Source organism: Nuphar pumila, chromosome 6, assembly GCF_984573655.1.
Source record: "Nuphar pumila chromosome 6, dmNupPumi1.hap1.1, whole genome shotgun sequence".
NCBI classification, from domain to species: Eukaryota; Viridiplantae; Streptophyta; class Magnoliopsida; order Nymphaeales; family Nymphaeaceae; genus Nuphar; species Nuphar pumila.
The window spans coordinates 102,522,940-102,541,657 of record NC_143254.1 but is presented as its reverse complement, the minus strand read 5'-3'; the positions used below and the strand labels follow the sequence as shown (position 1 = coordinate 102,541,657).

Below are 18,718 nucleotides of genomic sequence, written 5' to 3'. Positions count from 1 at the left end.
GGCAGGGAAAAGTGTACCTCCATCCCCGAACAGGGGTAGAATTTAACCTTCGTCCCCGCCTCCATCCCCGTTTCATACCCTTCATCCTCGGTCCAAACGGGACGAGGCGGGGTGGGGCCCCGCTTTCCCCCGGTCCACTGCCATCCCTAGCGATGAACGACATCCAAGTAACCTTGGACGCTCACCCCTGCGCATCTTAGTGTATGGGAAGAGAATCGTCAACGGAATTTTATTTTTTAGGAGCGACCATCCGCTATCATTTTGAATCCCCACCGCACATTTCACTTGGGTACCGTGAGAGTGGGACCCACGTACATCCATGTGCGGTGGGGGAATGAATTTGTATTCAATGTGACCTAACTTGACTCTCTCTCTCAAAGAATTGAATTGACGAAATTTCAAATTTTGCTTAAAAAAAAAAACAATAAATATTTACATACGATTTGCTTCGTAAACAACTGCAATTTCGCAATTGCTCCTTTTGTCTTTCCCAGCATTGACGCTCTTTCTCTCATCAATCTGCAGCCATCCCCATTCAAATTCAGCACAGCCGCTTTGCTTCGCAAATCAAGGACGCCGAAACATTTGGGAGGAAAGAGCGGATGCCAAAGCTGCAGTAAAGGCTGGGTCCTTGGACAACGACGAGGCCACATGCTCCGCCACCACCTTCCGCATCTCACTCCCAACCACACCCACCGCCGGAACCTCCTCCGAGCTGACCAACCTCCCCCGACCGGATCCTACGCGGGTCAAATCAAGCGTGATGGTGGGTCGGGACGCGGATACGGAACAGGGGACCGAGCCATCGGTCCCGGACTGCGATATGGTTGAGCAAGTGGGTGCGTCGTGCGCCGATGGGTGGGCGTGATTGTGCTGGCCCTCGTATGTGGCCACCAAGATGGACCTGTCTTCTGCGCTTCTTTGAACCTAATAAAACGTATCGTAGACTACATAAGTTTTTTTTCGTTGATTTACATAAAAAATGCGATGTGCAGGATGGAGGGATTAATTAATTTAAGATGGTACCTTCTTCTTAACAGGGCATCTCGGTGCAAAGGAGCATCGGAAGTAGGCTCTAGGAGACGGGTTGTCCCTCGTCACTTTCTGCCCGTATTTCCTCCACTGGTATCCATCCTTTACTATCTGCCACATTCACAACAAAAGCTCTCATCATCATGTTTCGTTGGATTATAAGATGGAGGGTGAGCTATGGTGGGCTGCGCCCTTTACTAACCAGGCTGGTATCGGATGGGTCGGTCTTGACTTGGACCCGTGAGATGATGTTGGTGGTGGCCGCCTTCCCGGTGGAAAATTCGTCCCTGGGCCTCTTCCACAATTCCTCGCTGGAGCAGCTCTCCGCGTGATCTTTCCTCTTTCTCGACGAGGCCGCGTCCTCCTCTTTTACCAGCGAGGCCAGCTGCGACTGGAGCGCGTTGTAACTCTCGCACATCTCGCCCAGCATACGGGTCAGTCTCTGGTTCTCATGGCTCATCCTGCTCAGCTCCGCCTCCAAATCCCTTTCCTGATCATGATCGTGATCCCACACCCACAAAAAACGCGCATTAGAAACAGCTGCTTTTGACTAGATCTGTTCAGAAAATTAAATACTCTGATAAACGAAAATAGAAACACAAAATTAACAGTGGCTAATTACCTCTTCGTCGACGAGGGTCCGTGGCTGCAACTCCATGAAATCGAATTTGGGCGCCTTCTGCCCCAATACAAACAAACCATTAGTAACAGTTCCCATTAGCGTCGACAGTCTGTACTTTAAAAGTGGTAAAATCCCGGGGAATACTTACCACAAACTCGTGAGAGCGACGGAGAGGAACGCTGTTGAGATCGAAGCCGAGAGAGAGATCGACGAACGCCGTTTCCATCTCTTCCTCCTCGGATGCCAAGCCGGAGTGTTCCTCTGTCTTTCTTGTTCTGGGGCTAACAGCAAGACCAAGAAGAAAGAAGAGGAGGAAGAGATTCGAACTCAACACGTCTTCGTTTGAGAGAAGGGAGCGAAGAGAAGCAAGCATTTAGAAAACGCGAGGTACCTGGACTCGCTGTTATAAGAGGACCAGAAAGGAGGTCTGCGTCACGCTTCAGACGTCATCGTCACTTCCTTCTTCCTCACCGTATCAGTTTAAGGAAGTACATTTTTTTGTGTTTTGTAATGCGCCAAACTCAAGTGAATATAACGATGCATACACATTATGGGATTGGGTGGAAAGGGCAAATATGATTGAGTGGACTTGAAGAAGAACAGAGAAACAACTGGGGGGGTTATAACGGTCAACGTTTTCCAACAAGTCAAACACGCCAAACATAAGCACACGTGGATTCTTTCTGGACCAAAGCCCTCGGGAATAATTGACCTCTTAATCTTTCCAGTCCATTTTCTTGACCTTTCATCTCATGTTTCATGCCTTTTTGTGGTTTGATCGCTTCAATTTAACTCTGTTTGGAAACGGGTAGTCTGAGGGAGTTTATACATTTGGAAAAAGTAAAGTGGTAGCTAGGGATGGCAGTGGACGGGGTTGGGGGACAAGGTCTCCACCCCTGCCCCATTTCAAAATGTAAACCTCCATACCCGCCTCCATCCCTGGTCCAAACAGGGGTGAGGCGGGGCGGGGCCTGTTTCCCTTTGGTCTATAGTCATTCCTTAAAGGATTGGGGACGGGGAGGGGCATGAGAAAGCGTAAGTCCATCCCCGCACGAGGATAGATTTTAACCTCCATCCCTTACACAAGGATAAATTTTAGAAAAATAAAAAAGAAACCTATGAAAAGCCTTCTTATACATTTTTCCTTACACTATATATATAGTGTAACCGAAATATATAAACCAGCGAAATATGTAAACGGGTATGCACCAAGATTTTCATAGTTTTTTTTTTTTTTCTAAAATTTCATCATATGGATGTGATCTATATGCTTGGTTTTATATAAACAAACTCTTAGATCAATGCATAAGAAGGATTTTTTAAGGCTTGAAAATCAACAGGCTCAAAATTTTCGTAAATATTCAAGCATGCAAAATCACATTTCTTGATCCCGTTACTATGATGCAATTGTCAAATTCAATGCTGAATGCATCTACAAGGTTAGATTTATAAAAAAACCTATGAAAATATTATATCTTACTAGTTTTACATATTTTGTTGGTTTAAATATTTCAGTTTTCATATATATATATATATATATATATATATATATATATATATATATATATAGAGAGAGAGAGAGAGAGAGAGAGAGAGAGATTCATGACCTGTTTACCGCTGACTTCAACTCTCCTTTATTGAGGTTTGAAACTAGCACTAGTAGGGTAAGAATGTCAACCCATAATTCTTATACTTGGTCATGAACTCAAGTTGAGGAAAATGTGTCTTTTTGGTTCAGAGTCTATCATGAACACCCTTGTCTCCATCACATAAAGTCCACGAGAGCCGACCTTTTTCCCTTAATCCTGAGAAAAGGCCTCATATTTTTAAAATTTCTTGATACTAATAATACAGTACGCGCTTACTTGATTCAAAGTCGTTGGTGGGGTCAAATACAAAACTCCAAAATTATCAAAAGCAAACAAGGATTATCCGGTCATGCCGACTTTTTAATTGGCTGCAAGCGAGGGTGGGTCCCTCTTCTTTTCCCTCCACTTGGCGTTTTCAAACTCACGCCGATCCTTGACTACACTTCAACGACTGTGCAAATCCAATCTCCCACCGACGACCCTAAACATACATGGGAAGAGTAGTGTGAAAACACACGCTGATCTTTTTTTACTGAGTTATCATAAATTTATGAAATTTTAGGGAGAGAGAGAAGGCACGAGTAAGAGTATAGGGTTTAAATTTCATCCCAAGATTCCACACAGTTTGAGAGAGATATATGGCTTGCGCAAATATGATTAAATTCTGTTGTTAACAGCAAAAAAATCGGTTAAGTTTTGGCAAATTCTGGTTAGACTTGGTGTTGGGGTGCTTCCTAGACTTGGGACAAGTAGGTATGGATCTCTAGATGGCTCATGTTCAGTTGGTTAAGCCGGCCATTGTTTGAGGTGCACGGTCTTGCCAGAACATGGATCATCGCTTGTGATAGCTTGCAAAATATGTGAAGGTGCTCTACTCCTATAGAGATTGTAGAGAAGATTGGAGAGAGAGAGCTTTATTTCATTCAACAATATACTAAAAAAATAGCATGTCTTTATATAAAAGGGGGAAGGGAAGCCAAGCGACACCTATATTGATGGCCTCCAATAGCCACTTCATCTTCCAAGACTCAAACATCCCTCTTAATACATGACCTTTGAAATTCCTCACATGACTTCTAATGGCTATTAATATTCCTAATACCTTGAATAGCCCACCCAAAAGTAGACTATTTTCTACTTTTTGGTCTTCTAGAATCCTTTAACTCCTACATGTTGGACAAGGAAGAGATAGAGTGAGCTGAGAATGACGTTAGCATGGTATCATCCTTCTCCTGGATGGTGTCCCACTGGTCTCTAATTAGAAGGTTTGGACCCTAGTCCTCTAGGTATCGGTTTGCTCGAATCTATGGTTTCCTCCGGAAGGTCTTCATTATGTGCCTCCAATCTGAAAACATGAAATACAAGGGTTGATTTGACAAGTTGGTGGTAACTTGAGCTTATAGGTTGCGGTCCAACCCTCTCCAAGATCTGATATAGTCTAAAATATCAAGGTGAGAACTTATGGTTGGTCTTCACCTGATCGGGTGTTTGCTCCTTAGATCTTTTTTCAACCATACCCAATCTTCTGGCTAGAATTCATGGTTTTTTTTGTCTCTGTCATGTACTTGCTTCATTCTATTATGTGTCATAGCTAAGTTGTCTTTGAGTTCACACATGATCACATCTCTTTGTATCAGTTGCACTTCCTCCTTCATAGGCTAGGGTTTTATGTCGGGTTTGTACATAAAGGGCTTCATATGGGGTCATTTTAATGGAGGAATGGTATGAAGTATTATAAGATCATTCGGCCTAGGGTCGGTAGTCGGCCCAGGACTTGGGTCTTTCTTGGGTGAAGCATCGAAGGTATGTTTCAACGACTCGATTTACTACTTCAGTTTGACCATCAGTTTGAGGAGGGTAGGCTATTCTAAATTTTATTTTGGTTCCTAGCAGGTTGAAGTATTCTTTTCAGAAATGGCTTGTGAAGAGGGAATCTCTGTCACATACTATAGATTTGGCATTCCATAGAGTTTATCGGCATTTTGGTGAAATGCCTTGACTATAGTCTGTAAAATATTTTTGGGGTAAGGCCATGAAATAAGCAAACTTTGTTAATCTATCAACAACTACATAGATGACTTCCTTGCGGTTGAAAGGAGGTAAGGCTTCTATGAAATCCATGGATATATCGGATCATGCATGATCTAGTATAGAAAAATGAATGAAGATATATGGTTGGCTTAATTGCTTCATATTTGTTGGCTTGGCAAACGAGACATTCACGCATTAATTTTATTACATGATTCTTCATCTCAAGTCAGTAGAACTTGCCTTTGATCCACTGTTGGGTTTTGAAACCCCCTTCATGTCTGCCCAATGGAGAGGAATGGTAATAATAGAGGGGATCTTGGTTGATCTTTGCATAACTTGGGAGTAAAAATTGTCATTTATAAAAGACTATGTCACCCTTCAGTTGGTAGTGAGAATGGTTGCTTGAGTCTTCCCTGTGGGACCTCATTATCTTAGGTATTTTATCAATATTCTTTTTGTATCATACAAACCTTACTCCATGTCATATGTTAAAATAGAGAGAACATTTAATTTGGCATCTCCAAGTTGCCGCATTTGCAACATGATTACCGGGTCTCTTCTTGTATTGGAGCTCAAATTCATATCCCATCATCTTTGCAACCTATTTTTTTTAGACCAGGGTAGAAATTTGTTGATCCATAAGGTACTTAAGACTCTTATGATCAGTGTGGACTATGAAGTATCTTCCAAGCAAATACAATCTCTACTTTTTGAGAGACAACATAATAGCAAGCATCTCTTTCTCATAAGTTGAGAGGATAGTTCAAAAACCCAGTGACTCAAGAATTGGCTCATCCACTAGTGACTCGAGACTCAAACAGATCAACTCGTGACTCGTTCAGGTTTTCTTAACTTTTGATTTTGTATAAAAATATTGTATTATTAGTCAAATAAATACAAAAAAACTAAAAAATGACATGATTTCTTCTAAAATCACCAAATAAATCAAATAACATCATGCTAAGTTACAACTAAGCTACATCTAGTCATTTACTAACAAAAAAGCAAAGTACTGAATAACTAAACTAGTGTCTCCAACTATAGATTATATGACATAGTTCATGTAAGCATTCTAACAATATCAATGAATTAAAATAAAAACAAAAACAAGCATAGAACTTCAAGATCTTCAATAAATTGAAATTGACTAGTAAATTTTAGTATTTAACATTTACCAAAATTCAAAAATGTTAGATAATTAAAGTGCATACCTATAGGTCAACGATTGCAACATGCCGACTAAAGTCTCAAGGTCCATAGTCCACACTCCATCATATATTTCACCTTTTAGATTCACACTTTCATTTTCAAGTTTCAAGCTGCAAATTTAGCAAATCACAAGTAAACACAAAACCAACAATGTATTAGCCGAATGCATTGCACTGTATTGAAAATCTATACAAGTAAACATAAAACAAGCAATGGATTAACCAATGCATTCCACTTCATTAAAAATCTAAGAAAACTATTTCAGGAGACAAACAATAGATCAAGATGGCCACTTTTTCAAAATTAATCAAACAAGAGATATTTAAACAAAAATAGATTATAACTAGGAAATAGTATAAAGTGTTTCCATAAAGAAAAAATGAATAAAGTTGAAAAAAATTAGGCAAAATGAAAGCCTATAATAAGCAGCAAAAAAGAGTCCAAAAAACTGAAAATTCTGAGCAAATTTTTCAATAAAAAAGAGTCTGCATGCACAAAGATCAAATTCCCTCATAACATGCAAAAAAATCATCAATCTGATATTTGAACTTCCACTTTACTTTTCACTCTCTAAACTTTCAAAAATTAGCACCTTCCTGGTTGCCATTTCAAATCAAGCTTAGATATATACCGCTTTGAAGTCATAACTCAAACAAAACAAGCACCAAAAAATCAAGGTCTAGACATCTCAACCACTTAACGACAGATATTGCAAGAACAAAAAATTCACAAATTACAACCAATCAACAGAGCTCTGAACATCTAGCGTTAGAAAAGAAATAATATTATTTCAAGGTGTACGCTCTTGATCATGCAATCAAACTATCAAGTGGGGAAGGAATTAAAAAAATAAAACTAAAAGAAAAAAGGAAATGATTTAAATCCAACAATCTCAAGTTGGATGAAATGTTTCTTGAAGCATGTCAATTTTTTAATCTATCAATGGTTTCAAGAAAAATGCTCCAAAAGCATAAATCCAAGAAACTCTACCTCATTATATGACCCATCCAACAACTAAACCAAGAACAATAGTCCAACCCCAATCCCCTTATTCAATATACCCAAATTCAAATAAAACATACCAACATAAACCAAGTCACCAACATAATAAATCATCATATTAAAATAAAAAGTTTCAAAAAGAAAAGAAAATCCAACAAGAGAGAGAGAGGTTCCCCTTCCTCTCCTCCATGACACCCATCAGACAAAGGCCCCCTCTTTTGATTCACATTTCAGAGAGACAAAGGACTGGGATGGGCTACAAAAATGGATAAAAATCTATTTCATATGGAATCAGGGCTGGGCTAGGACTGGGCTTTTAAAAAAAAATAACTTTTTCGGGAGGCAGGACCCCCCCTAGCTACGCCCCTGCCCACCGACGACCCTAAATTATGGTGAGCCCTCCCTCGCTCACTCACCGGATGGACCACAAACATGGGAAGAGTAGTGTGAAAACACACGTTGATCTTGGTGTCAAATTTGATATTGAAGAGGCGTGAAATCATCAGTGTGATGTATGACATGACTTCATCTTATTCTTGACAAAATCTCTCTCTCTCTCTCTCTCTCTCTCTCTCTCTCTCTCTCTCTCTCTCTCTCTCTCTCTCTTCCATGATACTCAGTCTGCTCTAGGCTCGTCCCTCGAGGCCTTAGCTTCTATTTGTCCTCCTTTCCAAGACGGTAGCTCATCTCGTGCGTATTCCCAAGAGTCGCAGTTTCTCTTTTCATTTGTCGATGGGTATGCATGCGGCAATCATCAGCCTCTACATGGGACCTCGCCACTTTCCCTTAATGTCGTCACCTCTTCTCTTGGCACTTCATCCGGAGTTGACAGCCGTCCTGGAGGTCCGCCCCTTTGCACGTTGAAGTTTGTGATTGGTATGAGTGGTGGTTCAAGTCGCACGCATCATTTCACATCCTCCCCCCTTGCCTCTCATTCCCAAGGCACCGGGTCGGCTCAAGGGGGGCTGGCGGGTGTTCCGAGCCATCTATACCAAGATCTCGCCCCTCCAGTGTTTGGTGGGCTGAGTGGATGCTTGATAAGTGTTGTTCGTTGCAGCCGACCTATATGGTGGACCACCTGCCCGAGGTTGATAGGCCTTGATGCCCTATCGTGGTCATCCAGGAGCCTCAGTCTTCTCTCAGCCCGCCTTACAAGGCCACATCATCATTTTTGTCTCCTCTTCACGATGGTGGTTCAACTCTTGTGCCTTTCTTATGACCGACGGTTCATCTCTCGAATGCTTCTGTTTCTGCGTGGGTTAATCATCACCCTCTCCTTGGAGACTCGCGTCTGCCTCGATTCCTCTGCATGCACGTTGATGGTCTCTCGGTCATGGTGTTGTCTTTCAAAGATTGAAGCAACGTATCTCCTCTATGCATGATTTCCAACAGTCTTGTTCGTCCCCCACCATTCATCGCAGTTGTCTGGAATCAGTCCTTCTCTGCTGATACCTCATCCTCCATGGAGTCCGAGTTCGATGGACAGAGGGGCTCTCTCATCTTGCCCTCTCCTTTGATCGTCGCTCTGCCTTCTTTGCGCAGTCCTCTCTCATCCTCTATGGGTCTGTCCGTGGCCAAATCAGCTCGACGTCTCAGTCTATCACTCCCTCATCCGCAGATACAAAGCATCTACATCCTTATGCGTGAGTCCTTCACTGCTATCGCAGATGATTTATCGTTTGTGGTCGTTGTTGATCTGCATATCCCAACCATCACTGCGCCTCCTCTTTCTTCGGTCGGGGGCTTTTCATCTCCGAGGCGTGGTGGTTTCTCCCATAGGGGACGTCATCGGACCTCGCATTCTCCCTCCTTCCAGTATGGGGTATCTCCTAGGCGCTCAACGCAGAAACGTACTCCTCAGAGTTTTCCTAAATTCCAGTTATGAAGATTCTGTGCTGGAATATTAGGAATCTCAATTGCCCCTCAAAGTGTATGTTCCTTGCGAGTTGGATCTGTCCAGAGAAGCCCGATCTCATCGCTCTTTGTGAGACAAAGATGACGAAGGTCTCGCGCTCAGTCGAATATGAAATCTGACAATTCTTGGTTCTAGTCCTAAGAGAATCCTATAGGTGGGTTGTGCAGGAAAAGTAAATTGTTCTCTACGTTGTGCAAGCACGTAGTTCTAATCCTAAGTGCAAAAAGCAAACTAAACAATCCTAATTAATCAACTAAACAATCCTAATTAAAGAACTAAATTAAACTAACAACCTAGAATACGAGAACAAACACAAGGCAATAAAATAAATACTTGTATTTCGCCATTCCCCGGCAACGGCGCCAAAAATTTGATGTCCTTTTGAAGAAATTGTATTTTTGAAAAGATTTTTAATTGAAAAGCAATGTGAAAATCAGACACCAAATATAAAAACCGGTTCTCACTAGTGGTAGAGACAGGGTCGAACTCAGGGAACAGGAAAATATTTTGTATTCAAACAAGCAACTAAACTATGCTTTATTGCCAAAATAAGAAAAATACGAGGAAAGTAAAGTTAATTAACCATTGCAACAAATGAATACCCTACGTAGAGGGTTTCAAAAATGGTTTTATTACAAACCCAAAATTTGAATTAAATTCCTAAATTCTAAAAGAAAAGCAAAATGTGTCTTCTACGCTCGCGCCTCATGTCGCGTGTCGGACGTGTGCTATCTCACTCGCTTGCTTGCTTCTGCTCCACGCTATCCTGCACACTTCAAAAGCACACAAGCAACACACAAGAAAGCCTAGAATGATACTATATGAAATACACTAAATGAATGCTAAAAATTAATTTGAAACAAGAAATGATAATGCTAAGCGAATGCAATTACAACTATAAATGCAATATTCACTAAATGAGACTAATTGTTAAATGATACGTAAACACAAGTAACACTAAACATCAAATATCAACAACTACATAGATGACTTCCTTGCGGTTGGAAGGAGGTAATGCTTCGATAAAATCCATGGATAAATCAAATCATGCATGATCCAGTATGAGAAAGAGATGAAGATATCTGGTTGGCTTAATTGCTTCGTATTTATTGGCTTGGCATATAAGGCATTCACACATGAATTTTATCACATGATTCTTTATCTAAATCTAGTAGAACTCACATTTGATCCACTCTTGGGTTTTAAAATCCTCTTCATGTCTGCCCAATGGAGAGGATGGTAATAATAGAGGAGATCTGGGTTGATCTCTGCATAACTTGGGAGTAAAAATCGTCATTTGTAAAAGACTATGTCACCCTTCACTTGGTATTTAGAATGGCTGCTTGGGTTCTCACTGAGGGACCTCCTTATCTCCTGTATTTTATCAATATTCTTTTGTATCATACCGGCCTTACTCTATGTCATATATTAAAATAGAAAGAGCATTTAATTTGGCATCTTCGAGTTGCGACATCAGTAACATGATTATCGGGTCCCTTCTTGTATTGGAGCTCAAAGTCATATCTCATCATCTTTGCAATCCATTTTTTTTTGGACCAGAGTATAAATTTGTCGATCCATGATGTACTTAAGACTCTTATAATCGGTGCGAACTATAAAATGTCTTTCAAGCAAATACAATCTCCACTTTTCGAGAGACAACATAATAGCAAGCATCTCCTTATTGTAAGTTGAGCACATGGTTTGAAAACCCTGTGACTCAGGAATTGGCTCATCCACTAGTGACTCGGGACTCAAGCAGGTCAACTCAATGACTAGTCTGGGTTTTGTTCACTTTTGATTTTGTATAAAATTAATGTACTATTAGTCAACTAAATTGAAAAAAGCTAGAAAATGACATGATTTCTTCTAAAATCACCAAATAAATCAAATAACATCAAGCTAAGTTACAACTAAGCTACATCTAATCATTTACTAACAAGAAATCAAAGTACCGAATAACTAAACTAGTGTCTCCAACTATAGATTATATGACATAGTTCATGTAAGCATTCTAACAATATCAATGAATTAAAATAAAAACAAAAACAAGCATAGAACTTCAAGATCTTCAATAAATGGAAATTGACTAGTAAATTTCAGTATTTAACATTTACCAAAATTCAAAAATGTTAGATAATTAAAGTGCATACCTATAGGTCAACGAATGCAACATGCCGACTAAAGTCTCAAGGTCCATAGTCCACACTCCATCATATATTTCACTTTTTAGATTCACACTTTCATTTTTAAGTTTCAAGCTGCAAATTTAACAAATCACAAATAAACAGAAAACCAACAGTATATTAGCTGAATGCATTGCACTTCATTGAAAATCTATGCAAGTAAACACAAAACAAGCAATGGATTTACTGATGAATTCCACTTCATTAAAAATCTAAGAAAACTATTTCAAGAGACAAGCAATAGATCAAGATGGCCACTATTTCAAAATTAACCAAATAGGAGATATTTAAACAGAAATAGATTATAACCAAAAAATAGGATCAAGTGTTTCCATAAAGAAAAAATGAAATAAAGTTGAGAAATATTAGGCAAAATGAAACCCTAAAATAAGCAGTGAAAAAGAGTCCAAAAACTGCAAATTCTGAGCAAATTTTTCTAGTGTTTTCATAAAGAAAAAATGAAATAAAGTTGAAAAATATTAGTCAAAATGAAAGCCTAAAATAAGCAGCGAAAAAGTGACTGCATGCGCAAAGATCAAATTCCCTCATAACATGCACAAAAATCATCAATCTGATATTTGAAGTTCCACTCTACTTTTCACTCTCTAAACTTCCAAAAATCAGCACCTTCCTGGTTGCCATTTCAAAGCAAGCTTACATATATACCGCTTTGAAGTTGTAACTCAAACAAAACAGGCACCAAAAAATAGAGGCCTAGACATCTCAACCACTTAACATCAGATACTGCAAGAACATCAAATTCACAAATTACAACCAATCAACAGAGCTCTGAACATCTAGCGTTAAAAAAATAATAATATCATTTCAGGGTGTATGCTCTTCATCATGCAACCAAGCTATCAAGTGGGAAGGGAATTAAAAAAAAAGTAAAAGAAAAGAAAAAATGATTTAAAATCTCAAGTTGGATAAAATGTTTCTTGATGCATGTCAATTTTTTTATCTATCAATGGTTTCAAGAATAAGGCTCCAAAAGCAGAAATCCAAAAAACTGTACCTCATTATATGATCCATCCAACAGCTAAACTAATAACAAGAGGACAACCCCCATATCCCCTTATTCAATACACCCAAATTCAAAATAAAATAGACCAACATAAACCAAGTCACCAACATAAGAAATCATCATACTGAAATAAAAAGTTTCTAAAAGAAAAGAAAATCCAACAAGTGGGAGAGAGAGAGAGAGAGGTTCCCCTTCCCGTCCTCCATGATGCCCATCAGACAAAGCCCCCTCTTTCTGTTCACATTTCAGAGAGAGAGGGGTTCCCCTTCCCCTCCTCCACAATGCCAATAAGACAGAGGTCACAATGCCCCCTCTTTCGTTTCACATTTCATAGAGAGAGAGAGAGCTCACTTATCACCATTGTGTCACAGACTCCTTGTTGGTTGTTGCCACCGGTGGGGGTCATTGAGTGCTATTGCACTACTATGATGGTGTTGTTATCTTTGGGAGGATGGACGAAATCTGGACGAAGGGAAAATGGGAAACCTAATGTCAGGTTTCCTATTTCCCAATGTTTAGTTAAAAGTTAAAGTTAAAACATAAAAAAAAATTAAAAACTCTTGTTAAAACTTTTTTTGTGTTTTTAAGACCTTAAAACTCATGTTTTTTTCAAACTGATCATTGCATGACTCAGCCAAATCATTAGTGACTCGTGTCCCGTCTGAGTCAAGCAAGTCAATGCCAAAACTCACTCGAATCAATCGAGTCTCGGACGAGTCTTTGCTCAGAACAATCTTGTCAACTTTTTAACCCAGTAACTGGGCGATCCTGGCCAAGTCAATGAGTTGACCCGATGAGTTTTCAAACCTTGGTTGAAAGTGCCTTAGAATAATTCAAAAGACTCTTGCTCAAGAAAGCCAAAAGATGCTTATCTTGCATTAAAACAACTCATATTCCTATATCGCATGCATCAGTCTCCACGATAAAGACCTTGGAGAAATTCGGTAAGACCAAGATAGGAGCCTCACGCATTGCTTGCTTGAGTTTTTCAAAGGCCAATTCTTCTTTTTTAGATCAAGTAAAAGAGCTTCAACATAGTGGTCCTGAGATCTACAGGGATACCATAATTCCAAAGAACCTCTAGTAATATCTGGTGAATTCTAGGAACCTTCTCAAGGTCATGATTATATTGGTCTTGCTCCAAGAGACAATAGTTTTTACCTTATTTGAATGTGCACTAACTCCTTATTGGTCCACGATGTGCCCAAACTAAGACACCCTAAGCTGCCCAAAGTTGCACTCCCACTTCTTGGAAAAGAGTTTATGCACTTTAAGGATGCCTAAAATAGTCCTCACATGCCTGGCTATAAACCAAAATTTCAAGACAAATTGGTGGAGCATTGGTCTAATTAAATACCTCATTTATCACCTGTTGGAATGTGGTTGGGGCATTGGTCAATACAAAAGGACACTTTTATCTACACCCATCGTTGGAGCCACCTCCAAGCTGACCAACTTCCCCCGGTCGGCTCCTACGCGAGTCAAATCGAACGTGATGATGGGTTAGGACGCGTTCACGGAGAGGGAACAGGGGACCGAGCCGTCGGTCAGGGATTGCGATCTGGTCGAGCAAGTGGGTGCGTTGTGCACCGATGGGTGGGCGTGGTTGTGCTAGCCCTCTTATGTGGCCACTAAGATGGATATGTCTTCTATGCTTCCTTGAACCTAATAAAATGTATTGTACACTACATAAGTTTTTTTTCTTGAATTACATAAAAAATGTGATGTGTTGGATGGAGGGATTAATTAATTGAAGATGGTACCTTCTTCTTAACAGTGCATCTCAGTGCAAAGGAGGATCGAAAGTAAGCTCTAGGAGAGAGGTTGTCCCTCATCACTTTCTACCCGTATTTCCTCCACTGGTATCCATCCTTCACTATCTGCCACATTCACAACAAAAGCTCTCATCATTATGTTTCGTTGGATTATAAGATGAAGGGTGAGCTATGGTGGGTTGCGCCCTTTTCTAGCCAGGCTGGTATCAGATGGGTCGGTCTTGATGTGGACCCATGAGATTATTTTGGTGGTGTTGGATATTGAATCCACCAAAAAACTAAAGAGATCGTTAATGTTGTTTGCGTTAAATCGTTAAAAAGAACAAAAAACAAATCTTGATGCGAAAGCGTACCTGAATCCATTTGTACTCTGGTAGATCTTTGAGTAAACCCTTTTGCAACAAGACAGGACTTGTATCTTTCCACATTACCCTTTGAATCTCTTTTGATTTTAAATGTTCATTTGTAACCAATGAGTTTCACACCTTCAGGTAATGAGACAAGATCCTACATGTCATTATCCTTCATGGATTTAATCTCTTCATGCATTGCATCAATCCACTTTTTGAGAGTTAGAACTTTGTGTGGCTTGATGAAAGTTTATTGGATCATCTTTCCTTAAGCCAGTATCACCCTCATGTTTTGTAGAAAGACAATATAATCATCTGAAATTGTCCTTCTCTTCTCTCTAGTGGATTTCTTTAATGGCACTTGTTCTTGAGGTTGTTGAGTTTGTACTTTAGGAGTAAAAGTTTGATTTTGGATAAGAAGATCTAAAGCATTGCCTTGATCAAGATTTGTGGAAACAATGTTAAGAATAAAAATCTGATATTTGTCAACCACAATTGTAGGAAGAGAAAGAGACTATTCTTCAAAAGCAATATCTTTTACTTTATCACTCTTCCCAAACTCAACATCCTCAAAGAAATAAGCATTTTTTATTTCAAAAATGGACTTATTCACAAGATTATAAAACTTATAGCCCTTGGACCTTTCAGAATACCCAACAAAATAGCAGCTAACTGTTCTTGAATTTAGTTTCTTTTCATATAGCCTATAGAGCGTAGCCTCAGATGGATATCCCCAAATATAAAAATATTTCATACTAGGCTTTTTGCTTGTCCATATTTTATATAGGGTCTTAGTTGTTGCTTTATATAGTACCATGTTCAATACATAGGTTGCAGTCTTTAATGCCTCTCCCTAGAGGGACTCTGGTATAGTAGAATGAAAAATCATATTCCTTATCATATCCTTTAGGGTCTTGTTTCGTCTCTCAGCAATATCATTCATGTTAGAAGTGCTTGGCATGGTATATTGAAGAGCGGTCTTGTATTTCTCTACGATTTAGCAAAGAGCCTTGGACATTGTTCACCTGATTCATCATATCTATCATAGTACTCACCACCACGATCAGATCTGACGACCTTAATACTTTTGCCAAGTTGGTTTTTAACTTCAACCTTAAATGATTTGAACAGGTCGAGGGACTGACATTTTTCATGAATTAAATATAAGTACCCATAATGAGAATAGTCATCTATGAACGTAATAAAACATTTGTTACCCATATTGCTAACCATTCCAAGAAGTCATAGGGAATGACCCATGAATATCTATACAAATTAGTTATAAGACGTTTGTTTTCCTTTCAGCACCTAATTTTTTTATGTTTGTTCATTTTTCTTTTATACACTCAACACAAACCTGAAAGTCAGTAAAATCAAGAGAATCAAAAAATTTACTCGTCACAACCCTTTTAATTCTTTGTTTAGAAATATGACCTAAGCGCTTGTGCCATAATAAAGCAGAATTCTCATTTGTCAATTTTCATTTTGTACCACGAGAATTTAAATGTAAGGCTTCATTATATGAGGCAACAATATTAAGCAAATATAAGTTAACAATCACAGATAAAGAACCAGTACCGATAAGATTTGAAATAAGAAACAATTTAAATTCATTATTTTCAAATAAACAAGAATAATCATATTTGTTTAAAGTGGAAATAGAAATCAAATTTTGTCTAAAAGATGACATAATATATGTTTCTTTCAAATCTAAATAATTTTTAATCTTTAAAAGTAACCTAAATGCCCCTATTGCCTCAACTTTAACTGATTTGCTATCACCCACATAAATGAATCTTTCAGCATCAATTGGTGTTCAACAACTTAGGCAACCCTGCATAGACCCACTTATGTAAATAGTAGCACCAGAATCCATCCCCCAAGTGTTTTTGAGCACATAAGTCAAATTAATCTCAAAACAAACCAAAGTAAGGAGCGTACATTTTTTTTCACGTCAAGCGTGATATTTGGCACAATCCTTCTTTATGTGACCCTTCTTTTTGCAAAAGAAATAACTGAACTTTGGATCCTGATGTCTCTTTTATTTTCTCTGCAATTGAGGGTCCACTGCATTTTCCTTATTTCTTTTCTTTTTCTAAACTTGTCTTTAGAGGCTACTGCCAAGTGAGTACTTTCAGTCTTTTCTTACTTCATCATTTTCTTTTCTTATACATAGTGGGAAATGAGCTCATTAAGAGTTCATTTGTCCTTCTAGCAGTTATAACTGACCTTAAACTGACTGTATTGTGCAGGAAGGGATATCAAAACTAAGTGCACGAGTAAGTCCTTAGACAACTCTAACTTTAGTGCCTTTAGTTTCAAAGCAAGATGGGACATTTTCATAATGTACTCTCTAATATTCTCTTTACCTTTATACCTCATAGAAACTAGACTCGAAAGGAGAGTGTTTGTCTCAGCCTTTTAGTTTTTAGCAAAACATTTTTTTATTTTCTCAAAGAACCTCTTGTCATTGACCTCTTCAGACATAGTGCCCCTGAAGGATTCAGGAATTGCGTGTTTCATGATCATGAGACTCATGCGATTTGATCGATCCTACCGCTCAAAGTTCTTTTTATCCTCAGCGAAACTCCTATCTGTAAGAGCAGGTGGTTGATCCTCTCATAGTGCAAGATCCAAATCCATGCATTCAAGAACAATCATGACATTCTCTTTCCAGTTTTTGAAATTAGAACCACTCAAAATAGGGAAACAAGTTCATGATTAACCTACAATCTTACATGCATTAACATAACATAACATATTTAAACTATGGTGAACCCCATCACAAGATACCGAGCACAACATTGACATTTAGTCTTTGGACATAAATGTCAACTTGTAAGTGGTACTCTCAATACAGTAATCAAACATGAACAATCAATCCTGTCAAACAACGAACCTTTCTTTGGATTGACTCGTTATTCACATAAAAAACCGTATAATTGTCCTATATTTATTACCAAAAAATATATATTTGGGTTCAGCTAAATAGTAATATTTCTTTGGGCCGATCACTATTCGCATGAACCCCAAACATATAATCATTACAAAATTCCAAACAAGTTAATCTACACAAAAGAGGTTACTTTGGTAACATATTGTTCCAATTAACTCAATTAGAATATTGGACCCTTGTTCTGAAAAGAATACATTGGTTCAAATATGTCAATACATGCATAAGAACAAAAATAAAATGCAATTATAATCTGTATAGGGACGAAAAATGACTGAAGATGGCCCTCTAAAGGGACCCATAATGCACACCAAATAGCCCTAAAAAGAATAAAGTTCTAAAAAGAAATAAATTTTTTATTATTATTTCAAGGCTTGTGCACGGGTCTGGCTCATCGGATCAGGCCAGACTCACCTGCGTGTCAGAATTGGTCTAACTCGGTTCGGGTCAGACCCAACATCATTGTAGCCGGGTGCAGGCTCATGCAGTTGGGTTGGGTTGGGTCTAACCAGGTCCAGCCCGCACAGAGCACCGCCTGACATGGTTTAGCCGTGCAACTGAATGGGACTGAACCGGGTCTGCAGGCCCCCCCACCTCTGAATGTGACTAAAGTCGGCCCAGCCCCGGACTAGGTGTCGAACTCAGCTCGGGTCACTGGTGAGGTCAGTACCCGGTAAAACACAAGACCAAACCGGTCCTGTGTATTATGGCTGAATCAGCCTGGTCCAAATAGCCAAATCAGTCTATATCAAATGGTCGAACCGGCCTAAGACCGACATCCGAACTGCTTTGCTCAACAAAGTCAGCAATGGGCACTGAATCAGTCGCTGAAGGCCGCATCGCCTGGCCCAAATGAGTCAGCTAACAGGCACCGAACTAGCCTAAAACTCATATCGCTTGGCCCGACTCGGGTCGACTGAAGTGCAATTTTTCTGAGTTGCTGCAATGCTTGAGGCCCGAACGAATCCCCAAAAATCCAAAATGGTCGCTGAATTTTGCTGACGGAGGGCCGAACCTAACCACAACTTTT

At 39.3% G+C, this 18,718-nt stretch overlaps 1 protein-coding gene across 2 annotated transcripts; it reads right to left on the bottom strand.

The window, feature by feature from the left end:
- Positions 1–418: 418 nt before the first annotated feature.
- LOC149835457 (WRKY transcription factor WRKY76-like) lies at positions 419–2,054 on the bottom strand. Of its 2 annotated transcripts, none has more exons than XM_090010536.1 (5): positions 1,803–2,054; positions 1,655–1,711; positions 1,235–1,522; positions 1,027–1,143; positions 419–927 (listed from the first exon to the last, which is right to left on the bottom strand). In XM_090010536.1, the coding sequence occupies exons 1-5, from the start codon at positions 2,025–2,027 to the stop codon at positions 568–570; spliced, it is 1,047 nt and encodes a 348-aa protein (XP_089866662.1). In that variant the 5' UTR covers positions 2,028–2,054; the 3' UTR covers positions 419–567. The 2 variants fall into 2 exon arrangements, with proteins under 2 accessions (XP_089866662.1, XP_089866663.1); XM_090010537.1 differs by having other exon boundaries at positions 1,655–1,708; positions 1,803–1,811.
- Between the last annotated feature and the right edge of the window lie 16,664 nt (positions 2,055–18,718).